Source organism: Aedes albopictus, unplaced genomic scaffold, assembly GCF_035046485.1.
Source record: "Aedes albopictus strain Foshan unplaced genomic scaffold, AalbF5 HiC_scaffold_98, whole genome shotgun sequence".
Classification (NCBI taxonomy): domain Eukaryota; kingdom Metazoa; phylum Arthropoda; class Insecta; order Diptera; family Culicidae; genus Aedes; species Aedes albopictus.
Window position 1 is genome coordinate 14314 of NW_026917842.1, and position 19337 is coordinate 33650.

The 19337-nt window shown below is 45.0% G+C and overlaps 1 protein-coding gene and 1 long non-coding RNA gene across 4 annotated transcripts; both read right to left on the minus strand.

Annotated features, from left to right (window-relative positions):
• Positions 1-24: 24 nt before the first annotated feature.
• On the minus strand, positions 25-12196 carry LOC109422593 (histone-lysine N-methyltransferase SETD1). Of its 2 annotated transcripts, XM_019697397.3 has the most exons (4): positions 11715-12196; positions 11031-11325; positions 1106-6356; positions 25-368 (listed from the first exon to the last, which is right to left on the minus strand). In XM_019697397.3, the coding sequence occupies exons 2-4, from the start codon at positions 11321-11323 to the stop codon at positions 195-197; spliced, it is 5718 nt and encodes a 1905-aa protein (XP_019552942.3). In that variant the 5' UTR covers positions 11324-11325; positions 11715-12196; the 3' UTR covers positions 25-194. The 2 variants fall into 2 exon arrangements, with proteins under 2 accessions (XP_019552942.3, XP_062700085.1); XM_062844101.1 differs by lacking the exon at positions 11031-11325 and having other exon boundaries at positions 11715-12195.
• A 3665-nt stretch (positions 12197-15861) lies between these two features.
• LOC134284811 (uncharacterized) lies at positions 15862-17224 on the minus strand. Of its 2 annotated transcripts, none has more exons than XR_009995949.1 (2): positions 16594-17224; positions 15862-16527 (listed from the first exon to the last, which is right to left on the minus strand). It is a non-coding gene; the product is annotated as an uncharacterized LOC134284811 (long non-coding RNA). The 2 variants fall into 2 exon arrangements; XR_009995948.1 differs by having other exon boundaries at positions 15862-16530.
• Between the last annotated feature and the right edge of the window lie 2113 nt (positions 17225-19337).

Here is a 19337-nt window from a genome sequence, read left to right on the forward strand (position 1 = left end):
CTATAGTGGAACTTTATAAGTAAATTCGTTTAACTAAGCATAAATTGATCCTAATTTCTGTTTTACAGGGCCTTATACTAACAATTTTACACTGTGGTCGCCTTCCATCTCGTTTAGCGTCGAATTTCTTTCAATGAGCATTCTCGTTCCACGAAGAAAATACAATACCTACCCCCTAGCCAGAGCATCGCCTCTTAGTTGAGAGTTCCACGACAGCCTTGTGCGCCACAAAGACATGGGATTTTCTCGTCCTCCAGCGGGAACTTGTAGTCGTAGGTAATCTCCTCATTAACTCCGATCGCTTGCTTTGAGTAGATGACGATCTTCTTCTCCGACTCGATCGTGATCACCTTTGCGTAGCAGTTTGGCTGTAAGTATCGAGCAATGGATAGAGACGGCTGGTTAGAGGTTACTCAAGATTACAGGCTTTCGCAACTGTTTTGCCTGGTTCTGATTTTTTGACACTACCCTCGAATTACACTTTTTGTAGTGATCCAACCCTGAAAATGGTCACCATATAGGATTGCTCACTGACTGCTCACCCAGCCAATCTGTATAGCAAAGTACATGAAAACTCGGATGATTTTTAGTCTTTTGTTTGGTACTCCGGTTTGTCATGTTAGATATGGTTCAAAATGAAGAAAACAGTTATTGATGCCCTGAATAAACGCAGAAGAATAGGTATCTATATCTAGATTTAGTAAGCATTTTTATCTATGCAAGGAATTTTGTTTCCTGGATATGTTATATTGTGTAGGCACCAAACTTTGCGCATTTGAGTGATAACCACTCCTTTAAAACCAATGTTTTTCTACATTCATATTTTTCCCACATGTTAGCTAGGTATTATACCGTGGAAAAAAGTATGCATGATCAGCAATATTGTTTAACGATGTTTTGAAAAGTCCGCAAAATACCTATTTGACAAATAGTTGTTTTCAGCAAGCAGTAGAAACACTTAGGGATTTACTGTTCGGGGTGACGATAGGTAACCTAATGTTTGGAAAAGTGTATTTCGAGGAAGTGATACCCAAGTGGTCAAAACGGATTTCCAGTATACTTTGATACCAGGCAACTAAACCCCACGACTTCAGAAGATACTTACATTACAGCTGTGATTGATGAACCGCGCCAGATTGCCGCACTTGGTCGCATCGATGATGGTCTCCATGTCGATGCGGAACAAATACGAACTTCCGATACCGATGGCTTCGTACTTGGTTTCCCGCAGATCTGCCACCGAAGGTCGTACCATCTGTCCGACGTACTCGATGACCATCTCGTCCGCCGCGATCGGTTCCATGGCAAACAGACCCCAATCGTGGATGGCCGACTTGGCGAACTTGAGCTGCTTCTTCCGGAACTTCAGTTGGTTGAACTTGAGCAGTTCGGACTCCGTACTGGCACCGAAGGCGGTCAACAGGCGCCGCTGGTTGGAGCGAGCTTCCCGGGAAAGACCTTGCATTTTGGTGGCAGCCTTGGCGGTTTCAATGTTGTTCAAGTGATTAGCGGCAGCCGTTCCCTTCAGATGATGGTACTTATATTTGGCCTTTTCACGAGGATCTATTTTGTAGAAGCCTTGAGTTCGCGCCGATCCCGTAGAGTGCTGCTTGATGTCCGATACGGATTCTTTGTCCTTTTTCCGCTTTTTGGCCGGTGGTGGGACAAAGCTTCGTTCCGTGGTACAGTGATCTACCCAATGGGTAGCGTTTAGCCAGTAGCTGTTGGCATCATCGCTGAGTAAGAGTTCGTAGCTCTGTTTGATGTACTGGATATCCTCAGCGTCTATTCCACGTGTCAGGAAATCATAAAGAATAGCCATTTCCGAGTGCATGTCCCGTTCGTAATACTTGGCAACTGGTACGAAGGATTGCTGTTGCTGTCCGAAGGGTACCAACATTTGTGACGCTGCGGCAGCATTGGCCAACTGTGCAGCGACGGATTTCTCCTGTTTTTCCGACCGTTTCTTGTGTTTGGCTTTGGGTGTTCCAGGTTCTTTCTTGGGTCGACCGACAGGTCGTGCGGCCGACGGTGAAGGAGTAGGAACGGTGGGTGTCACTGGGATGGACGGAATCACATCTTGAATGGATGCACCTGGTGTTCCTGGGATTGCACTGCCTACGATGTCGTCGTTGTTGGTATAACCGTGATCATGTGCTAGCACATCGTCTGATGAAGGGGCATATTTGTTGGCAGATTTAGCGACCGGCGCATAGGAATCTGACTGGGGATGAGGTGAGGATGACGACGGCGATGCTGACGGCGGAAGCGAATAACAGTGATCGAGAGCCACTTGACTAGCTTGACTGGAACCACCATCGGACGAGGCAGGGGAAGCCTTCGCTGCTCTTCGCGCCGCTTCTTCGTCAGCCGAGAAGAAGTCATCCGATGAGCTGAAGGGAGCTGTGCCACCGAGAGCCGTAACCCGAGGAGGCAGAATCATGGTGGTAGGGGCCGTGGCAGAAGGCATAATCGGAGGCAATTCCACAGGAGCTGGAGGAATTTCTGGCGCGGGAACAACATTTGGTGGTACTCCGTTGGTATCTTTTGCTTTCTTTCCGCCCTTTGCTCTCGATTTAGCCGGCTTCTTAGGTGCCTTTTTACCGGCGGTCGATGGTGCTGGAGCCGAGCTGAGGGGATCTTTACACAAGTCCAATATTCCGGCACCTGGCGTCGGAGGCGGTTGAGTTGTGAGTGGAGTAATTGGCTCGCCAAAGCTTGAACCAGTTTGCAATAATGGAACGGAAGCATTTTTCCTATTATTCCGGGCTCCTTTGGCGGGAGATTTCGTGGTTGGGGGTGGAGGTGGAGCGGCTGCTGCGGCTTTAGCTGCTTCTTCTGCCTCCAAAGCCAAACGGGCCTGCTCTTCCTGGAACTCTCGTTCGATTTGCTCCAGGTATTCGGCCTTCCGTCGTTGTTTCTCTTGGTACTCACGTTCCTCCTCGGAATCGCTGTAAATTCGATCCAATTCGTAGAGAGACTTTTTGGGAGATTCACGACCTGGCGTCCGCGGTGGTTGCTGCGTAGGTGGACTCTCATCCACGTCCGGTGACAGATCTTCGTGCAGCTGCTCCAATGGCAGCATCGGTGCAGCAGGTTCCGGCGGCGGAGCAACGACTGGGGGAGGTGTAGTAGTTTCGCGATTTTGCGACCCAGCAGCAATAAATCCTTCCGGACTTCTACTCCGGGCTTTCTCGGTAGACACGGGAGGAAGTATTTCTTTGCGGGGTGGTTTGCTTGGTTCATCCGAATCGGAATCCGAGTATATTTTGGCTTTATTGCGGGAACCGGCGCTGCTGGATGGAAGCGAGAATTTACTGCTTGGATGATCCAGGTCATCGTCGCTGTCGGAATCGGAGTATATCCGCTTCTCACGCTTGTCTCGGGAGGCCGACGATTGCTGTTTCTGGTTCGTGTATGACATTTCCACATCGGTAAGCGAGGCGGAATCACTGCTTTCCTCGGATTCAGTAGCACTGCTTTCCTCTTCGCTTGAGGAGGTGAAGAATGATGATGCGCTGAGTTTTCGTTTCTCCGTACGAGATATTACGGTGGCGGAAGACGTTCTGGAAACGGGGACAGCAGTTGTACCAGTAGACCCAGACGGAGGCGGAGTTTTCGCTTTTGTTTGCGACGTATTTGGTTGAGAATCGGTTTCTTTTTCGGAATCCGAACCGTGCACCATATCCTCCTGATCGCTGCGCCTGGAATCTTCGTCATCCTGGGGAACTGGGCTGGGTTGTTTACGTATCCTGCGGAAACTGGGCATCTTGGGGATTGTGGCCCGTAGACCTAGTCCTATGTAACTACTGTTACTGTCCAGATTATCGTAGGTCTGATTCAGCAGTTGGTTGATGTCCGGCGCTTTATCCACCTTAGCCACGGTTAATGGAGTTATGTCGTTCAGTACGTCCTTGGTTTTGCCTTTGCTCTTAAGTTCCTCCTCGTCCCACCACGCTTCGTACTTTTTGTATGCCGTGTTTTCAATCATCTTCTTGTTGAAATCCTTTTTCAGTATTTGCTTCAACTCTGCTGTAACGCGTTCTATAACAGCTGCAATCGCATCTTCGTAGCGGTCACGTTTCTTGCGTTCTCGTTCCCGCTCTTTGGAATATGACCGGTAGCGATCGTCGTGGTTGTAAGAGTCCTTCTTGCTTGGTGAGAAGCCATACGATTGAGATGACGGTACCTGGTAAGGATAGGCGGCTCCGGTGAAGCCCGCCATGTAGGGATGCATGTAGCTGTTTTGGTAGTAGCCTGATTGATATTGCTGATAGGAGGACTGGGAGTATGTTTGGGAATAATAGTAGGATGGATCAGTTCCGGGTGGAGCTGGAGGATATCCCATTCCGGGTGCGATACCAGGAGGATACACATAAGAGAATGAGTCGGCCGGTTCCGGGGGAGGTGGTGCATCCGGAGCTGGATCCGCCGGAAGTGGTGGAGCTTTGGAATCTTCATTTTTGCCGTCAGTCGACGACAGACTTGACAACGACATTTGATCGTTATCACGTTTGATAATGTCTTCCATGTAGGGTTTGGCCGTCGGAATGGGAGGAGGACTTTCCTTAGCAAGAATATCGTCTTCACTGGATGATATATCGCTGGCCATTTCCTCTTTAGGCGGTTCCAACTTGATTTCTTTCTTGACTTGAACTTTCTCGGGCGGAGTTTCTGGTTGCTCCTCTTCTTTAATTTCCTGCTTGATCGGAACGTCCTGACTCTCGTCGCCTGTTTCCCCTTCCTCTTTCTTTTCTTCCTCTTCGGCGTCACTAAGTTGAAGAAAGGGTGCACCTCCAAAGGATTTGTCTTTGAACAGCATCGCAATTCTAGTGTCCAAATCTAGCGCAGATCCACTGTTGTCATCATCCGCGGTGGGTTCACTTTTTGGCTCTGGTGGACCAGGAGGCGTCGAAGGTGCTTTTGCTGGTGGCTGAGAACTCTCCTCAAGGTCCCACATGTCCGAATCGTCCAAAACTGTCTCTCCACCTAGATTAGATTTCCCACTGGAATTAAATTTACTGGACGGAGGTGGTGGAGGGGCCTTGGGTTTGTCGTCAGGTGGAGGCGGAGGAGCCCATGAACTCGATGGTGCCGCGTAGCTACTTGCTCCAGCCATTGCTGAAGGCATAGTAGGATAACCATAAGTTCCATAATCGGAAGCACCATAGCCATAGCTGTAGTCGTACTGAGAATACCGACTACTGTCATAGCTCATGTCATTTGAGTAACTTCCCGATTCACCGTACCAGCCATAGCCTCCACTTTTGCTTCTCCGCCGATTGTCTCGATCTCTCCCATAGCGATCGCGTTCCCTGCTGTCCCAATCTCGCTCTCTATCTCGAGTTCTGTCTCTATCCCATTCGCGATCACGATCTCGATCTCGGTCGCGGTCACGATCACGGTCCCGATCCCTGTCTCTGTCCCGATCTCTTTCGCGATCTCGATCTCGTGTGCGTTCATAGTCACGTTCACGATCACGATCGCGATCTCTTTCTCGTCGGTCGTCCTTAAAATAGGGCTTATCTCTATCCTTACGATCGTAGTACTTATCTCTGGACTTATCTCTACTTCTGCTGTCATCCTCCCATGTGCTGCTTTCATATTGAGATCCACTTTTATTCACTGACGAATATTTATCTTTTCCATAGGAAAGCGAGTCCCGACTGTTACCAGCACTCCCGGAATATTCATCCACATCCCACATATCACTATCGTTTGTCAACGCATTTGCAGGCTTGGAAGAAGATACTGGTGGCGCAATTGGAGGTGGTGGTGGTGGTGGTGCTTTCTTCGCTGTGACCGGTACTGCAGAACTATCACAATCCCAATTGTCGTCATCGTTCAACAACTCCGTCCCGGAATTGTTTCGTCTACCATAATTCGACGAAGACGACACGGCCGGCGGCATCGGCGGCGGAGGGGGCTTTTCAGGTATCATAGGGGCTGCTTTGTGTACCGGTTGCATTGAAGGAGGCCGAGATGGCTTGTGTACTTGCACCGGTGGTGGAAGCGGAGGAGGAGCCGGTTTTTTCTTCTCCGATGATTTGTCCTCTATAAGGCGTTTGCATTCTTCCCCAAAGGGATCCTTAAATACATTCAAAACCTTACCCATAACCGAAGTTCCGTTCAGTCGCTCCACACAGATACGTGCCGAGCGGACATTCTCGAAGACGATCCGCGCGATGCCGAGATGTTTGTTCGTTATCGGGTGGTAGTAGATATAGAGCTCAGTGTAGGTACCGCATTTGGCCAGCAGTTCCGACAGGAATGGTTTGTCAATGTTGTCGTTCAGATTGGTGATTGTGATTTCTATTGCCGGCGGTTCACCGATGTAGTGCTCGTCGATTTTAAATCTGCCAATAGAAAAATGCGATAAATGAAACGATAGTTTATTTTTTTATCCTAAACAAGAACGCTTGATGACCAGTTTTCAACCCTTTTCCGCCCATGGGAGCAAAAGAGCATAATAGGACTATACTGCCCATAACTGCATAACAGTCACATTCGACAAAAGTAGGCATTGGAGAAAATTGAGCTCAATGTTTGCAACTTGCTTTAGTATAGGAAAGGATTGAAATTTCAAAAAATCGCCAAAAAATCAAAATTAATCCTTTAGCAATGAAATCTTCTACAGCTATTCTTCTATGCAAGGCGAAGAGTTGTAAAAATAATTAGACCATAATATGATTGGCGGTACGCTATGAAGCCATTGTGTATTCCCAGTGTGACTGTTATGCAGTTAGATTCGTGAATATTTGATAATGAGACAAAACGACTTGATATTTATTTCACATTTTGTAGAACAAACTTGTCAAGTTCATTTGGGTGGATGAAAGAACTGATAATTTGGAGATGATCCCCAGTATTAACTCAATATTGACAAAAACTGCAAACGTTACAAATATGCAGTTATGGGCAGTATAGCTTTCAATCTTTCTATCTATGAAATTATTGAGAAATTTTATTATTATTAATATTGTTATTACTTTGTTTTCGATGCGAATCGTTCAAACTTAACAAAAATTTATAACTTATTACTAAAACTCTGCTTCGTCATACGAAGTTCAAAAATGCAACTGACTTCGTTGAATACCTGTATGCAGGAGCTCAGAGGATTGTTGTGCCCAGGGATGGGATCATTCATTTTCAAAGAACTATATTCACTTGCTACATCTGAGTTCTGCAGCATGCTATCAAAAAACAATTTATGGATGAATTTGGACTTCTAGTTTTATCTGAAAGTTTGTCGAATAACATTAGGGTCGCGCACGCATTACCAAAGTCGTGAGCGAGCTGTGAAGGCAACTCTCCACGCAGTGAATGTAAATTACATAGATAAAACTCGGCGAGGAGAGAATTCTTCTTGGATTTTTCTATAATCCCCCACAGGTTGACTCTTGTACCGTATTGAATGAAAAACTATCATGCGTTAGTAATCAGTATGATAACGTTCTGTTGATGGGAGATTTCAATACCTGGGACATTGATAAGATGCAAGCGGTTAAAAAGTGCTTTGAGCAGCTTATTATTAGAGTGTATTGGAAGTGACCCTTCTCATTTTCACAGAACTGGTGCACCTCAAGTTAACCAATGATAACGAAATGCCGCAATAAATTATTGAAATTTAACCAAGTGAGTGTTCCCTTTTGTCCAATCATGACTTGATTTTGCATCGTACACGCAGAAAAAAAACATGGTAAAATCAAAAATATTTCAGGTAAACTCAAATAAATTGTCAATTTGTTCTGGCAACAAAAATAAAACTGTTTGGAGCAAATCGAACATCACATTTGAAGCAAATTCAATCCATTTTTGAAACAAACATGCATCTTCTGACAGGTTATGTTAGAAACAAATATAAGAATTTTTGTTTTTTGTGGCAGGTCGGCCCTACGGAAATATTTGTTTTCCAATTAAATTTACAAAATCATTTCCTTCTGTAGGAAAACCCACTTCGCACGTGGCACCTTCAATGCCAACATCATGTAGATAACATAAGCTCCCGAAATCAATGGGATTTCGTGAAAACTTTTGGTGAAACTTGCTTTTTTTGCCAGAGGAAATCTTGTTTGGTGCTGCAGCTGGAACTTGAGAGTTTTGTTTATGTTCTCGACGGTGAAACGGGGGGCTCTTCAATGGGTATTGTAGAAATCAATATGTAATTGAGTTAGTTTTAAAAATAAATATTTTAGTTTTGAATATTTTATCAGTTTACCGGAAAACATGAATATTTTTGTTTCAAACGAACGAAATTTGTCTATAATAATGTTACTAACATTACTACCGAGATGGATCCGGTCGTGTTCGGTTCCGCCTACCAGCATGTACTTTGTTTTTGAGGCATTCACCACCAATCCGACATTTGCTGTTTCGCGTTTCAGGCGGGTTAGTTCACCCGAAACCCTTACGCAGTTTTGCACACCGTCCATCGTTGCTTTAATCAGTCTAGACAGCTTCTCAGGAAAGCCGTTTTCTTCCATGATTCTCCATAGCTCTGCGCGGTCGATACTGTCGTATGCCGCCTTGAAGTCGATGAACAGGTGATGCGTTGGGACCTGGTATTCACGGCATTTCTGGAAGATTTACCGTACGGTGAAGATCTGGTCCGCTTGTTGACCGGCCGTCGATGAAGCCGGCTTGATAATTTCCCAGGAGCTCATTCGTTTTTTTGTGACAGACGACGGAAGATGATCTGGGATAGCACTTTGTAAGCAGCATTCAAAATAGTGATAGCTTTGAAGTTCTCACATTCCAAATGGTCGCCTTTCTTGTGAATGGGGCAGATTACCCCTTCCTCTGGTAGCTGTTCGGTTTCCCACTATCCTGACTATCAGCCGGTGCAGACAGATGGTCAACTTTTCTGGGCCCATCTTGATGAGTTCAACTGCGATACCATCCTTACCAGCTGCTTTGTTAGGTTTGAGCTGATGCATGATGAATGGCATCCTTAACTTCCCTCAGCGTGGGAGTTGGTTCATTTCCGTCCTCCGCTGCACTTGTGTCGTCGTTTCCTCCGTTGCCGTGGTCTCCCGTGCCTAAGTTCTCCCAAGTTCAAGTTTTGAGCAACAAAGAAATCCACTGAATCATTTCCGCACGTTCTCACGCACCGCAGCCAGTGAGAACGAATGGTCTCCAGTCAGTTTGCGACCTATGAGGAACAGCAGTCGCAGCAGTTGGTTCGATTTTTCTTTGCTCCCTGTGCGTGTGCGTTCCTTCCGGGATTTTGCATCACCGGTCCAGTCGTCGTCGATTTAGAGCTACATAATCGACGATTGGTGGGGTGTCCACATATGTACAACAAAACAAATCACTAATCAGGCTTGAATTTTGATGATTGTTTGTCGGTTTCTCACTCTTCCCCCTTTTATTCCAGTCAGAGTCCAAAGGTCTCCAGTTAGCCTAGTGGTTAAGGCTATGGATCGTCAATCCGGAGATTCCGGGTTCGATTCCCGTTCCGGGCGGGAACATTTTCTCGACTCTCTGGGCATAGTGTATAATTGTGCTTGCCTTACAATATCCAAATTCATGCAATGGCAGTTAAAGAAAGCCCTCAATTAGTAACTGTGGAAGTACAGTCGAATTTCGTTCGTTGCGCTACGTTTAGGTGGGCTTCGTTTTAACTGGGCGCCCGTTAGGTGGGCTATAGCCCAGTTAAAACGAAGTCAAACGTCACTTTTTGACGTGAAGCACGATTTGTCGAAGTTGGTAGCCCTGGATTTCTATTGTTAGAGATTATTTGACAGATGAAAAACTCAGCCCACCTAGTGAAAGTCTTTCACTAACTGGGCTGCGAGCTTAGTGCAACGAACGAAAGTTGACTGTACTGTAAAGAACACTAAGTTGAAGAAAGGCAGGCTAAGTTCCAATGTGAACGTTGAGCCATAAAGAAGATGAAGTCCAAAGGAATCTTTGACGACTTCGCTGCGGTCAACACAAAACGCTTTAACAACTTCTGGATGTACTCTCGTTGATTGAAGAAAAACTGCTTCTCTCTAGGTCAGATTTGGATGCCCAGGAAACGGCGAATATCGCCTACGATTTCATCGTGAAGCTGCAGTTTAGAGCTGTCATTAGTTCGACGTATTCTTCTTCGGTGTGACAATTGATGACCATATCTTGCACATACACGACCAGATACGTGAACTAATTCGCTATAAAGATATAGCATTGCTCTGGCGTAACGACCTCATTGAGACATAGCCTGATTCTCAGCTTCTATGAGCACTTTCACAGTTATTAACTGAGAGCTTCCTTCCAATGACCATTTTGCATGTGTATTTCGTATGGCAGGCGCAAAAGTATTCTATGTCCAAGGAAAGCAAGGAAATTTCCTTTGTGAAAAAGACCGACCGGGAATCGAATCCGTCTGAATACTTAGGCCTTTATAGCTGTGGCTATATGGACCTGCTATCACTCAGGTAAAACTTTTGTTGACATTGTTTATTACATTATTGGGAGAGCACCGTCATGAGCCTCTGAATCTGTTTGAACCTGCCACTGATGTGAATTTCTGCAGTCTAAAGCTTGCTTGCTGATTTTGTTTCCGCCTCTGTATGGCCAACCAACTTCAATTTTCGCTCTGGATATTTTGTCGCTAATTTGTATTGAGTGTTCTCCACTGCTACATACCAGGTTTCACTGACGTACAGCAGTATCGACTTCACGTTCTAGTTTCGGATTTTGCTAGACTAATCTGACTGTTCTATTCCACATTTGTTAAACTCACAAAATGACTCTTAACTTTTTGATCCGTGCATACCTATATATTTGTATGCTGATCTGTATTTAATGACACACTGGATAGTGATCGATCGTTCTTCAATTCCTACTCTGGTCAGATGGTAAAATCATTTCTCGAATACTAATCGATAAAAAAAAAAATAAGGACCGAGAATTCAAAGACAAGAGGACCATTCCAGGAAAAAAAAACAAATTCCGGTTGAAACATCATTTAAAAATGGTCATCAAGCGTTCACAAATGTAGAAAAAGTACATTGTTATCTATTCATATTATTATCATCAATTACCTCGGTACTATCATGACGAACGGCTCAATGCGCGATCTTATTCGGGCCAGCGGATTCCGCGGATCTCGCGGAATAACCGGTGCATAGGTTGGATCCCCCGGAACGATACCATCGTAACGGTATATCTTCGGCACGCCCTTGTGAATGAATGGATCCGCAATCAGCTTATAGTTTCGGGGGGCTTTGTGTTGTTTACTGTGGGAGCTGGATGTCCCACCACCACCGCCTCCCCCTCCGCCGGAAGAAGACGACGACGACGAACTCGTCGACTTTCCATCATAGGTTCCGTTCATAGCTGAAAATAAACATTAATAATGTATAAATTATTTATAGTTTACATGGTTTCAGTCCTTTTCGTAGTATAATCTCATATTTTTAAATAAAACTAATAAACACCTTTTTAAGCCCGCCGACTAAAAAATCGACTTGCATCAGCAAATTCCCAACTAATCAAATCGGACCATCTCCGAACGTCCCAAACACAAACATTGAATCTTCTTCCCAAGTAATCTAACCTCGAAAGCTCTGCTTTACTGCTTTTATCCATCTATTTGACAAGAGTCCGTGAGACGTCAAGTCAACCCCCTGCCCTGAATTACAAAAACAGTGCAATTATTGCGAAGAAAAAAACATGAATTTTCATCGATTGCAATCCCAACACCCCAAGATCCCGGAAAATATTACCTCAAAACGCTCAACTCCGTCCGCGTTGGTGCTGGCTGTCGAAAAATCGGCCAAACATAGCCCGGACCTGCCAAGAAATTGCGATTTCCCGTTCGATTCAGAAGACGGCAAACATCGTCAGAGCCGCTTCAGAGAATTGGATTTTTTCGCTCGGATCTCGCCGGAAGCCGCCGTACTCCACTGGTAATCGTTGCTGGCCGTGCTCGCCGTGGGGTTTCCGATGGTTGCGTCCGGTTTGGGGACACTTTGATACGATAATTTTGCGAAAAATGAAACTTGTAAACTGATGGAAGGAAAAACCTCGTCTCAAAGTTTTCTGAATGCGATATCGAAACAGTGCGTTGGTGTTGGTGACGTCTTGCCTTTTCTGTGTAGCAACGCGCGACTTTTGCTCCGATGTTGCTTCTTCTTCCTGTTCTGATGACTGATGATTGATGATGACAGATCGGAAAACAAACATAACAGTTTTATTTCCATGCAGTGCGCTGTGCACGGTAGAAACATTCTACACAGAAAAAAACTGTTGTGTAATATTTCCTTTACCAACCGTGGTCTTAGCCTGTCATCTCTAGGATGGCGCAGATAGGAAGGCATGCGGCTGGCAATCGACGGGCCTCGAGTTCGAATCTGGATTTAGGTAAATTTATGTGTAGTTATTATTTCACAATATTTGTTCACAGCATTAAGTTCCAATCATAAACTCTCGTGGAAATTGAAAATTTTTTATTTTTTTTTTAGTTTTAAACATTTTTGCTAAAGCTGAATAACAGCTTTACTATATATTTGTAAAACGATTTAACAACAAACATTTCAGTTGGTACACAACACTATGCTTTACAGTTTCTCCAAATTTGTGTGAACAAAACCCGAACAAAGGTTGTGCCTGAAAATTGTCCAAATGTTATTCAGCATCATGCTGAATCAATTCGTCGTAAAGGTGCTTGTAAAAGGAGTGATTGTTAGTTGGGTCCTGGTGAAATTCCCGAATGAATTCGGATGTCTCTAGGAATCCTTATAGGAATTTCTGGAGAAATCCCCAAAGGAATTTCGGGACTAACAACCGAACAAATTCCTGGATGAATCCCTGAACGAATTCCCGGAGGAATCCCCGGAGGAATTCCTGGAGGAATCCCCGGAAGAATTCCTGGAGGAATTCCTGAAGGAATCCCCGGAGGAATTCCTGAAGGAATCCCCGGAGGAATTCCTGAAGGAATCCCCGGAGGAATTCCTGGAGGAATCCCCGGAGGAATTCCTGGAGGAATCCCCGGAGGAATTCCTGGAGGAATCCCCGGAGGAATTCCTGGAGGAATCCCCGGAGGAATTCCTGAAGGAATCCCCGGAGGAATTCCTGAAGGAATCCCCGGAGGAATTCCTGGAGGAATCCCCGGAGGAATTCCTGAAGGAATCCCCGGAGGAATTCCTGAAGGAATCCCCGGAGGAATTCCTGGAGGAATCCTCGGAGGAATTCCTGGAGGAATCCTCGGAGGAATTCCTGGAGGAATCCCCGGAGGAATTCCTGGAGGAATCCCCGGAGGAATTCCTAGATGAATCCCCGGAGGAATTCCTGGAGGAATCCCCGGAGGAATTCCTGGAGGAATCCCCGGAGGAATTCCTGGAGGAATCCCCGGAGGAATTCCTGGAGGAATCCCCGGAGGAATTCCTGGAGGAATCCCCGGAGGAATTCCTGGAGGAATCCCCGGAGGAATTCCTGGAGGAATCCCCGGAGGAATTCCTGGAGGAATCCCCGGAGGAATTCCTGGAGGAATCCCCGGAGGAATTCCTGGAGGAATCCCCGGAGGAATTCCTGGAGGAATCCCCGGAGGAATTCCTGGAGGAATCCCCGGAGGAATTCCTGGAGGAATCCCCGGAGGAATTCCTGGAGGAATCCCCGGAGGAATTCCTGGAGGAATCCCCGGAGGAATTCCTGGAGGAATCCCCGGAGGAATTCCTGAAGGAATCCCCGGAGGAATTCCTGAAGGAATCCCCGGAGGAATTCCTGAAGGAATCCCCGGAGGAATTCCTGGAGGAATCCCCGGAGGAATTCCTGGAGGAATCCCCGGAGGAATTCCTGGAGGAATCCCCGGAGGAATTCCTGGAGGAATCCCCGGAGGAATTCCTGGAGGAATCCCCGGAGGAATTCCTGGAGGAATCCCCGGAGGAATTCCTGGAGGAATCCCCGGAGGAATTCCTGGAGGAATCCCCGGAGGAATTCCTGGAGGAATCCCCGGAGGAATTCCTGGAGGAATCCCCGGAGGAATTCCTGGAGGAATCCCCGGAGGAATTCCTGGAGGAATCCCCGGAGGAATTCCTGGAGGAATCCCCGGAGGAATTCCTGGAGGAATCCCCGGAGGAATTCCTGGAGAAATCCCTGGAGGAATCCCTGGAGGAATTCCTAGAGGTATCTCCGCAGGAATTCCTGGAGGAATCTCCGCAGATATTCCTGGAGGGAACCCCGGAAGAATCTTCGATGCAATTTTCGAAGGAATCTCTGAAGGGATCCCTGGAAGAATTTCTGAAGGCATCCCCGGAGCAATTTCTGAAGGAATCCCCGGAGCAATTTCTTAAGGAATCCCCGGAAAAAAGTCCTGGAGGAATCCTAGAAGGCTTCCATGGATGAATCTCTGGAAGGAACCCCGGAGGAATCTCCGATGGAATTCCTGATGGAATCTCCGAAGGAATTCACGGATGAATCTCCGAAGGAATTCACAGATGAATCTCCGAAAGAATTCCTGGAGGAATCTCCGAAGGAATCCTTGGAGAAATTCCTGAAGGAATCCCCGGAAGAATCCCAGGAGGAATCTTAGAAGGATTTCATGGATGAATCCCCGGGGAATTCCTGGAGGAATCACCGATGAAATTCCTGGAGGAGTTTCTGAAGGAGTTTAGAAGCATTTTAAGGATGAATCCCCGGAGGAATTCCTGGAGTTATATCTGCACAAATTGCTGGAGGAATCACCGAAGAAATTTCTGGGAAGAATCCTCTTCGGAATTCGTGGAGGAATCCCTGGAGGAGGCTCCGGTGGATTTTCCGAATACCCGAAGCAGTTCCTTTTCGAATTCGAAATCACATTTTTCCAGCAGCGCGATATTTTCTAAAACAAATCGTGTCTGGTTGCAGCAAACAGCCAGTTGGCCCGCTCAGAATATCACCGGTCAAATAGAGCTGGAGCGCTTCGAATTGCTGGTCAATCTTCCAGTTTGCTGTGGTCCAGATCAGTGGATTCATGCCTGCTCCTGGGAGGGGAGTTGTTCTTGCCGATTGTCCCGGTTCCATTCCAAGTCAGTCAGATTGGTAAACAAAGAGTTTCGTCGATTTTTTTTTCTTTTTTCTCTCTCAAGATCGACTGTCAAAATTACTTTGGTAAAAATGCACTTTTTTCCTTGACCTCATTTCTTGCGATCTGAATACTAAGCTTAAAAGACAAATCCAAAAAAAAAAAAAAAAAAAATATTTCCACTGCAGTGCGCTGTGCACGGTAGAAACATTCTACACAGAAAAAACTGTTGTGTAATATTACATCTGAACTGCTGCAACCCGATCAATACGTCGGTTGCATGAATATTACACAGGATGATGTATTATACGAATCAAAATAAAATCTACTTTCGCGATTACTTTTACCCGCAGTCAGAGATACGCGCGAGACAGTCGCCTAAGAAAACATACCTGTTTTCAAATTTTCCATCATAGCGCTCTTTGATAACTCTTGAAAAAAGGTACCCGCATAATCACTAACTTTAAACGCAACGTTTCTCATACTGTAGATGACCATAAGCAATTGTCATTGAACCATTTCTCAGACTGTGTGAGATAACAGTATGATAACCATACCATGTACAGATTTGCCAGTTTGACAAATGGTAATCCGCCAATTTACAGTATGTGGAATAGGCGGTTAAGATTGGTTACCATAAAAAATCTCTCGTTTTCTCGAACAAATTTTTCGCAAAACCGTAAAGCTTACTGTCAATATACTATCCAGTTTTTCAGACAATTCATCGCATAGCAAATGGTTAGAGAACAGTTTAACCATAAATTTGGAAGGAAAACGAACACTGTATGTGTTATTATTGATTTATGATCTTCCATGGTTATTAAAGCTTATGCCATATGGGTCTAGTGTATTTGAACCATTTAAAAACAAAATTGCGGTTATGCGTTCAAGATCTTTTTATTCATTAAATAATAATCATCACCTCCACTCACAAGAGGATTTACATTTGTCCAAAGACCTCCACGCATCATTGCGTGCAGCGCATCCTTCATTGAAAGAGGAGCATCTCGGGTCTTTTTGATAGGATGGGCAGTGATGACTGCTGAACTTTTCCGATTCGTGGCGCGTCCCATTGTGGTACCAGTGGCACCTACGGCGATGAAAACCTACTGTCGTCCTTGCTCCGGTGGGAGCGGATTTGTAGTCGTTTGTGTATTTAGTGACGGCCTTGGTACCTTCGGAAACAGCATGCTTAGCCAACTCTCCGGGGAGCAGCAACCGGACGGCGCGGCGGTTTGAATTTCCCGGGAGGTGACCGTCGACCGCTTGTTGTAGTGCGCCAGAGGGGAGGCTTCGGCGGCGATGCGTTCGTAGACGTCGTTGACGAAGCTGTTCATGATGCTCATAACCTTCGACGAGACACCGGTGTCCGGATGGACTTGTTTCAGCACCTTGTAGCGCAGCTTTCCTTCTTCTTTTCATCCTTCACGGTGTTCTTCTGAGCCTTGCCGGCGAACGACTTCTTGATGGCCTTTCCGCTTACTTTCGGTGCGGTGGTGCCGAGCTTTTCGCGGTGGTTGCCGGTCACTTTCCTGCTCCTACTGGAATACGGGGGAAACTGAGCACAAAAAAAAAACAAAATAGATAAATCATCCAAAACTTACCTTTTTGCTCCCTCTAGTTGCTTTGCACCGTTTATTTGCCGAGACAAGTTTTCAAGTTTTTTTTCTGCAAACTGCAAAAGTTCGATCGGTACATACACCAATGTGCGCAACTATTTGGCAAACTGTTGAATTTAAGTGGCATATAGTGAAATACACTTGTGTAAGTGTGTTGCGAAAAAATAATCGCAAACCGTTTGAGAAAAGGTCTTTCTATATTGCCACCATATTTCCTGAGCTGTCATCCCTATATTATTTGACAATTTCTGCACAATATGACATATTGTTACAACTTGGTATGGGTTACATAGACCGTTCTTTATGATTGAATGTTTCGAGTTTCATAGTTTCAACAGAAATGCACCTGTTCGTGGTATAGTAACAGTAACAGATGAAGGGGACTTACTGTGTGGAGTGTAATACAAATTGTATTTATCTATGCGGGTAGCCACATGGCCGGGTGATATGATGACTGCTGCGACTGCACGTGGCATTTGCACTGCGATTAAATTTTGTCCATCATTGAAGGCCTTTGAAAGTAGTCGCCATAATTGTGTTTTTCTTGCAACGCACAATACACATAAGAACAAAAGATTTTACATCAAAACGATGTAATCGTACATAGGAATCGTGATTACATTGATTATTTAGTACATCGGAGTGAGTTACATCGGGCGGGTTGCATTTATTTTTTGCTGTGCACTCACAAAATACGCATTCGCTACTTCAAACTGTAGCGGCGACTTCAACCAATGTACACACCAAAAATCGGTTGAGGGTTTTAGCAAAATTTTGCTGAGTTTTGCCGTGCTGAAGGTTTCAGTAAACATTTTGCTGAAATTCAGCAAATTGTTGCTGATTTGTTCAGTAAACTTTGCTGATCACCAGTAAGGGAACGTTCAAAAATTACGTCTAACATTTGGGGGAGGGGGGGTCTATGAAAGTGTGACAGTACGTGTATAAGGTATAGCAAAATAGCGTGACAGAGGGGGGAGGGGGGGTCTATAAATCCTGAAAAATGATGGACGTAATGTTTGAATCTTCCCTAACGTTTTGCTGAAATTCAGCAAACTTTGCCGAAAGTTCAGCAAAAAATTTTGCTGATCCCTTCAGCTCGGCAAAATTCAGCAAAATATTGCTGAATTGGTGTGTATGCTGAAACCGATGTGCACATTTTGTGGTGGGACCGAGGGCGACATAATTTTATTTGCCTGTGCGTCGTACCCTTGGTCGTACCTATTTGGCGCAAGATCGTCAATATTCAGCAAATCAGGCCAAACATGTCTAAAGCACCGACTAAACCGACGTGCCACTCGATTCAGAGACTTGACCGAAAACATTACACGGTAAATTCAAATTGCAGTGATCGCTAGTGTCAAATTGAAAGTGACGTTTAGCCCGTCATGACATTTATACCCGGCGTCGCGGCGTCTTGATCAAACACTGTGCAAACAAAAACACGTGATGGCCAGTATTACCAATCTTTAGCTACGCTTTGCTTCAGAATGGAGCATTACGGCAATTACGGGATACTTAAGAATTTTTGGGAAGCAATCAAGGATGTTACATTAAATGTCCCATTGGTGGCTGTTACCATCTGCACACTATATTCCCATCGGATTATGCAAGCGTAGCGACGATGATGCTGCTCCTGTTGCCGTTTTAGTGACGCTGACTGGGCTGACTACTATTTCAACTTTTATTTGAAAAAAGAAAATCTCCCAGAAGTCAATACTTATATGAATTAGGTCTAATAATAAATTGTGCTTTCGGAAAATTAAGATATGAAATTGTGTTCTGATGTGGCTGCAGTATGACGAAGACATGACCACCGACGACGGCGACGCCGCGGAATACAAACAAACACTCTACGTTTAATCCAATCAAAGTATGAAACTGTAAGATTATTGAGTCTTTTGCGCTCCTAAAATGTTTTGTTTTGAACATAGTTCGTGAATCTATCTTTTCTTAGTTGAGAAATTTTAGTAATTATTATGAAATAAACAGCATTATCCAATGTTTGAAAAATTTGTTCATTCCAGCACACCTATGGGTGGCATTAGGGCCCATATAGCCGAGGCGGTAAACGCACGGGTATTCAGCATGACCATGCTGAGGGTGACGGGATCGATTCCCGGTCGGTCCAGGATCTTTTCGTAAAGGAAATTTCCTTGACTTCCTTGGGCATAGAGTATCTTCGTGCCTGCCACACGATATACACATGCAAAATGGTCATTGGCAGAGGAAGCTCTCAGTTAATAACTGTGGAAGTGCTCATAGAACACGAGAAGCAGGCTTTGTCCCAGGAGGACGTTATGCCAAGAAGAAGAAGAAGAATGGGTGGCATTATTTAAGAGTGTTCGAAATATTTCGGCCAAAATAGTTCTGAACCAAAATCAACAGATGGCGCTAGTTCTCAACGGTTTTTATTTTAAAATTTTGGACGAGAATTTCATGAACCTTTGCACTAGCTGGCATGTCAGTTCGTCGGTGTCTAAAGGTCCAATCTCCAGAAGAGAAGCTCTCATTGGTTTCCCTCTCTTTCATTAATATCTCAGCTGATTATTTGTATTATGATTGTCTCCTTGCATTGAACGATGGTCAAAACAATCGTCTTTTGATCTGTATTCAAAAATAGTTGAAAAATATACCATTACATTGCAATAATTGAAAGAGAAAAGTGAACAGAGAGCTTCTCAAATGCAGATAGGACCTATTGAAATGTTTGGCCTGAAATCTTTTTTTTG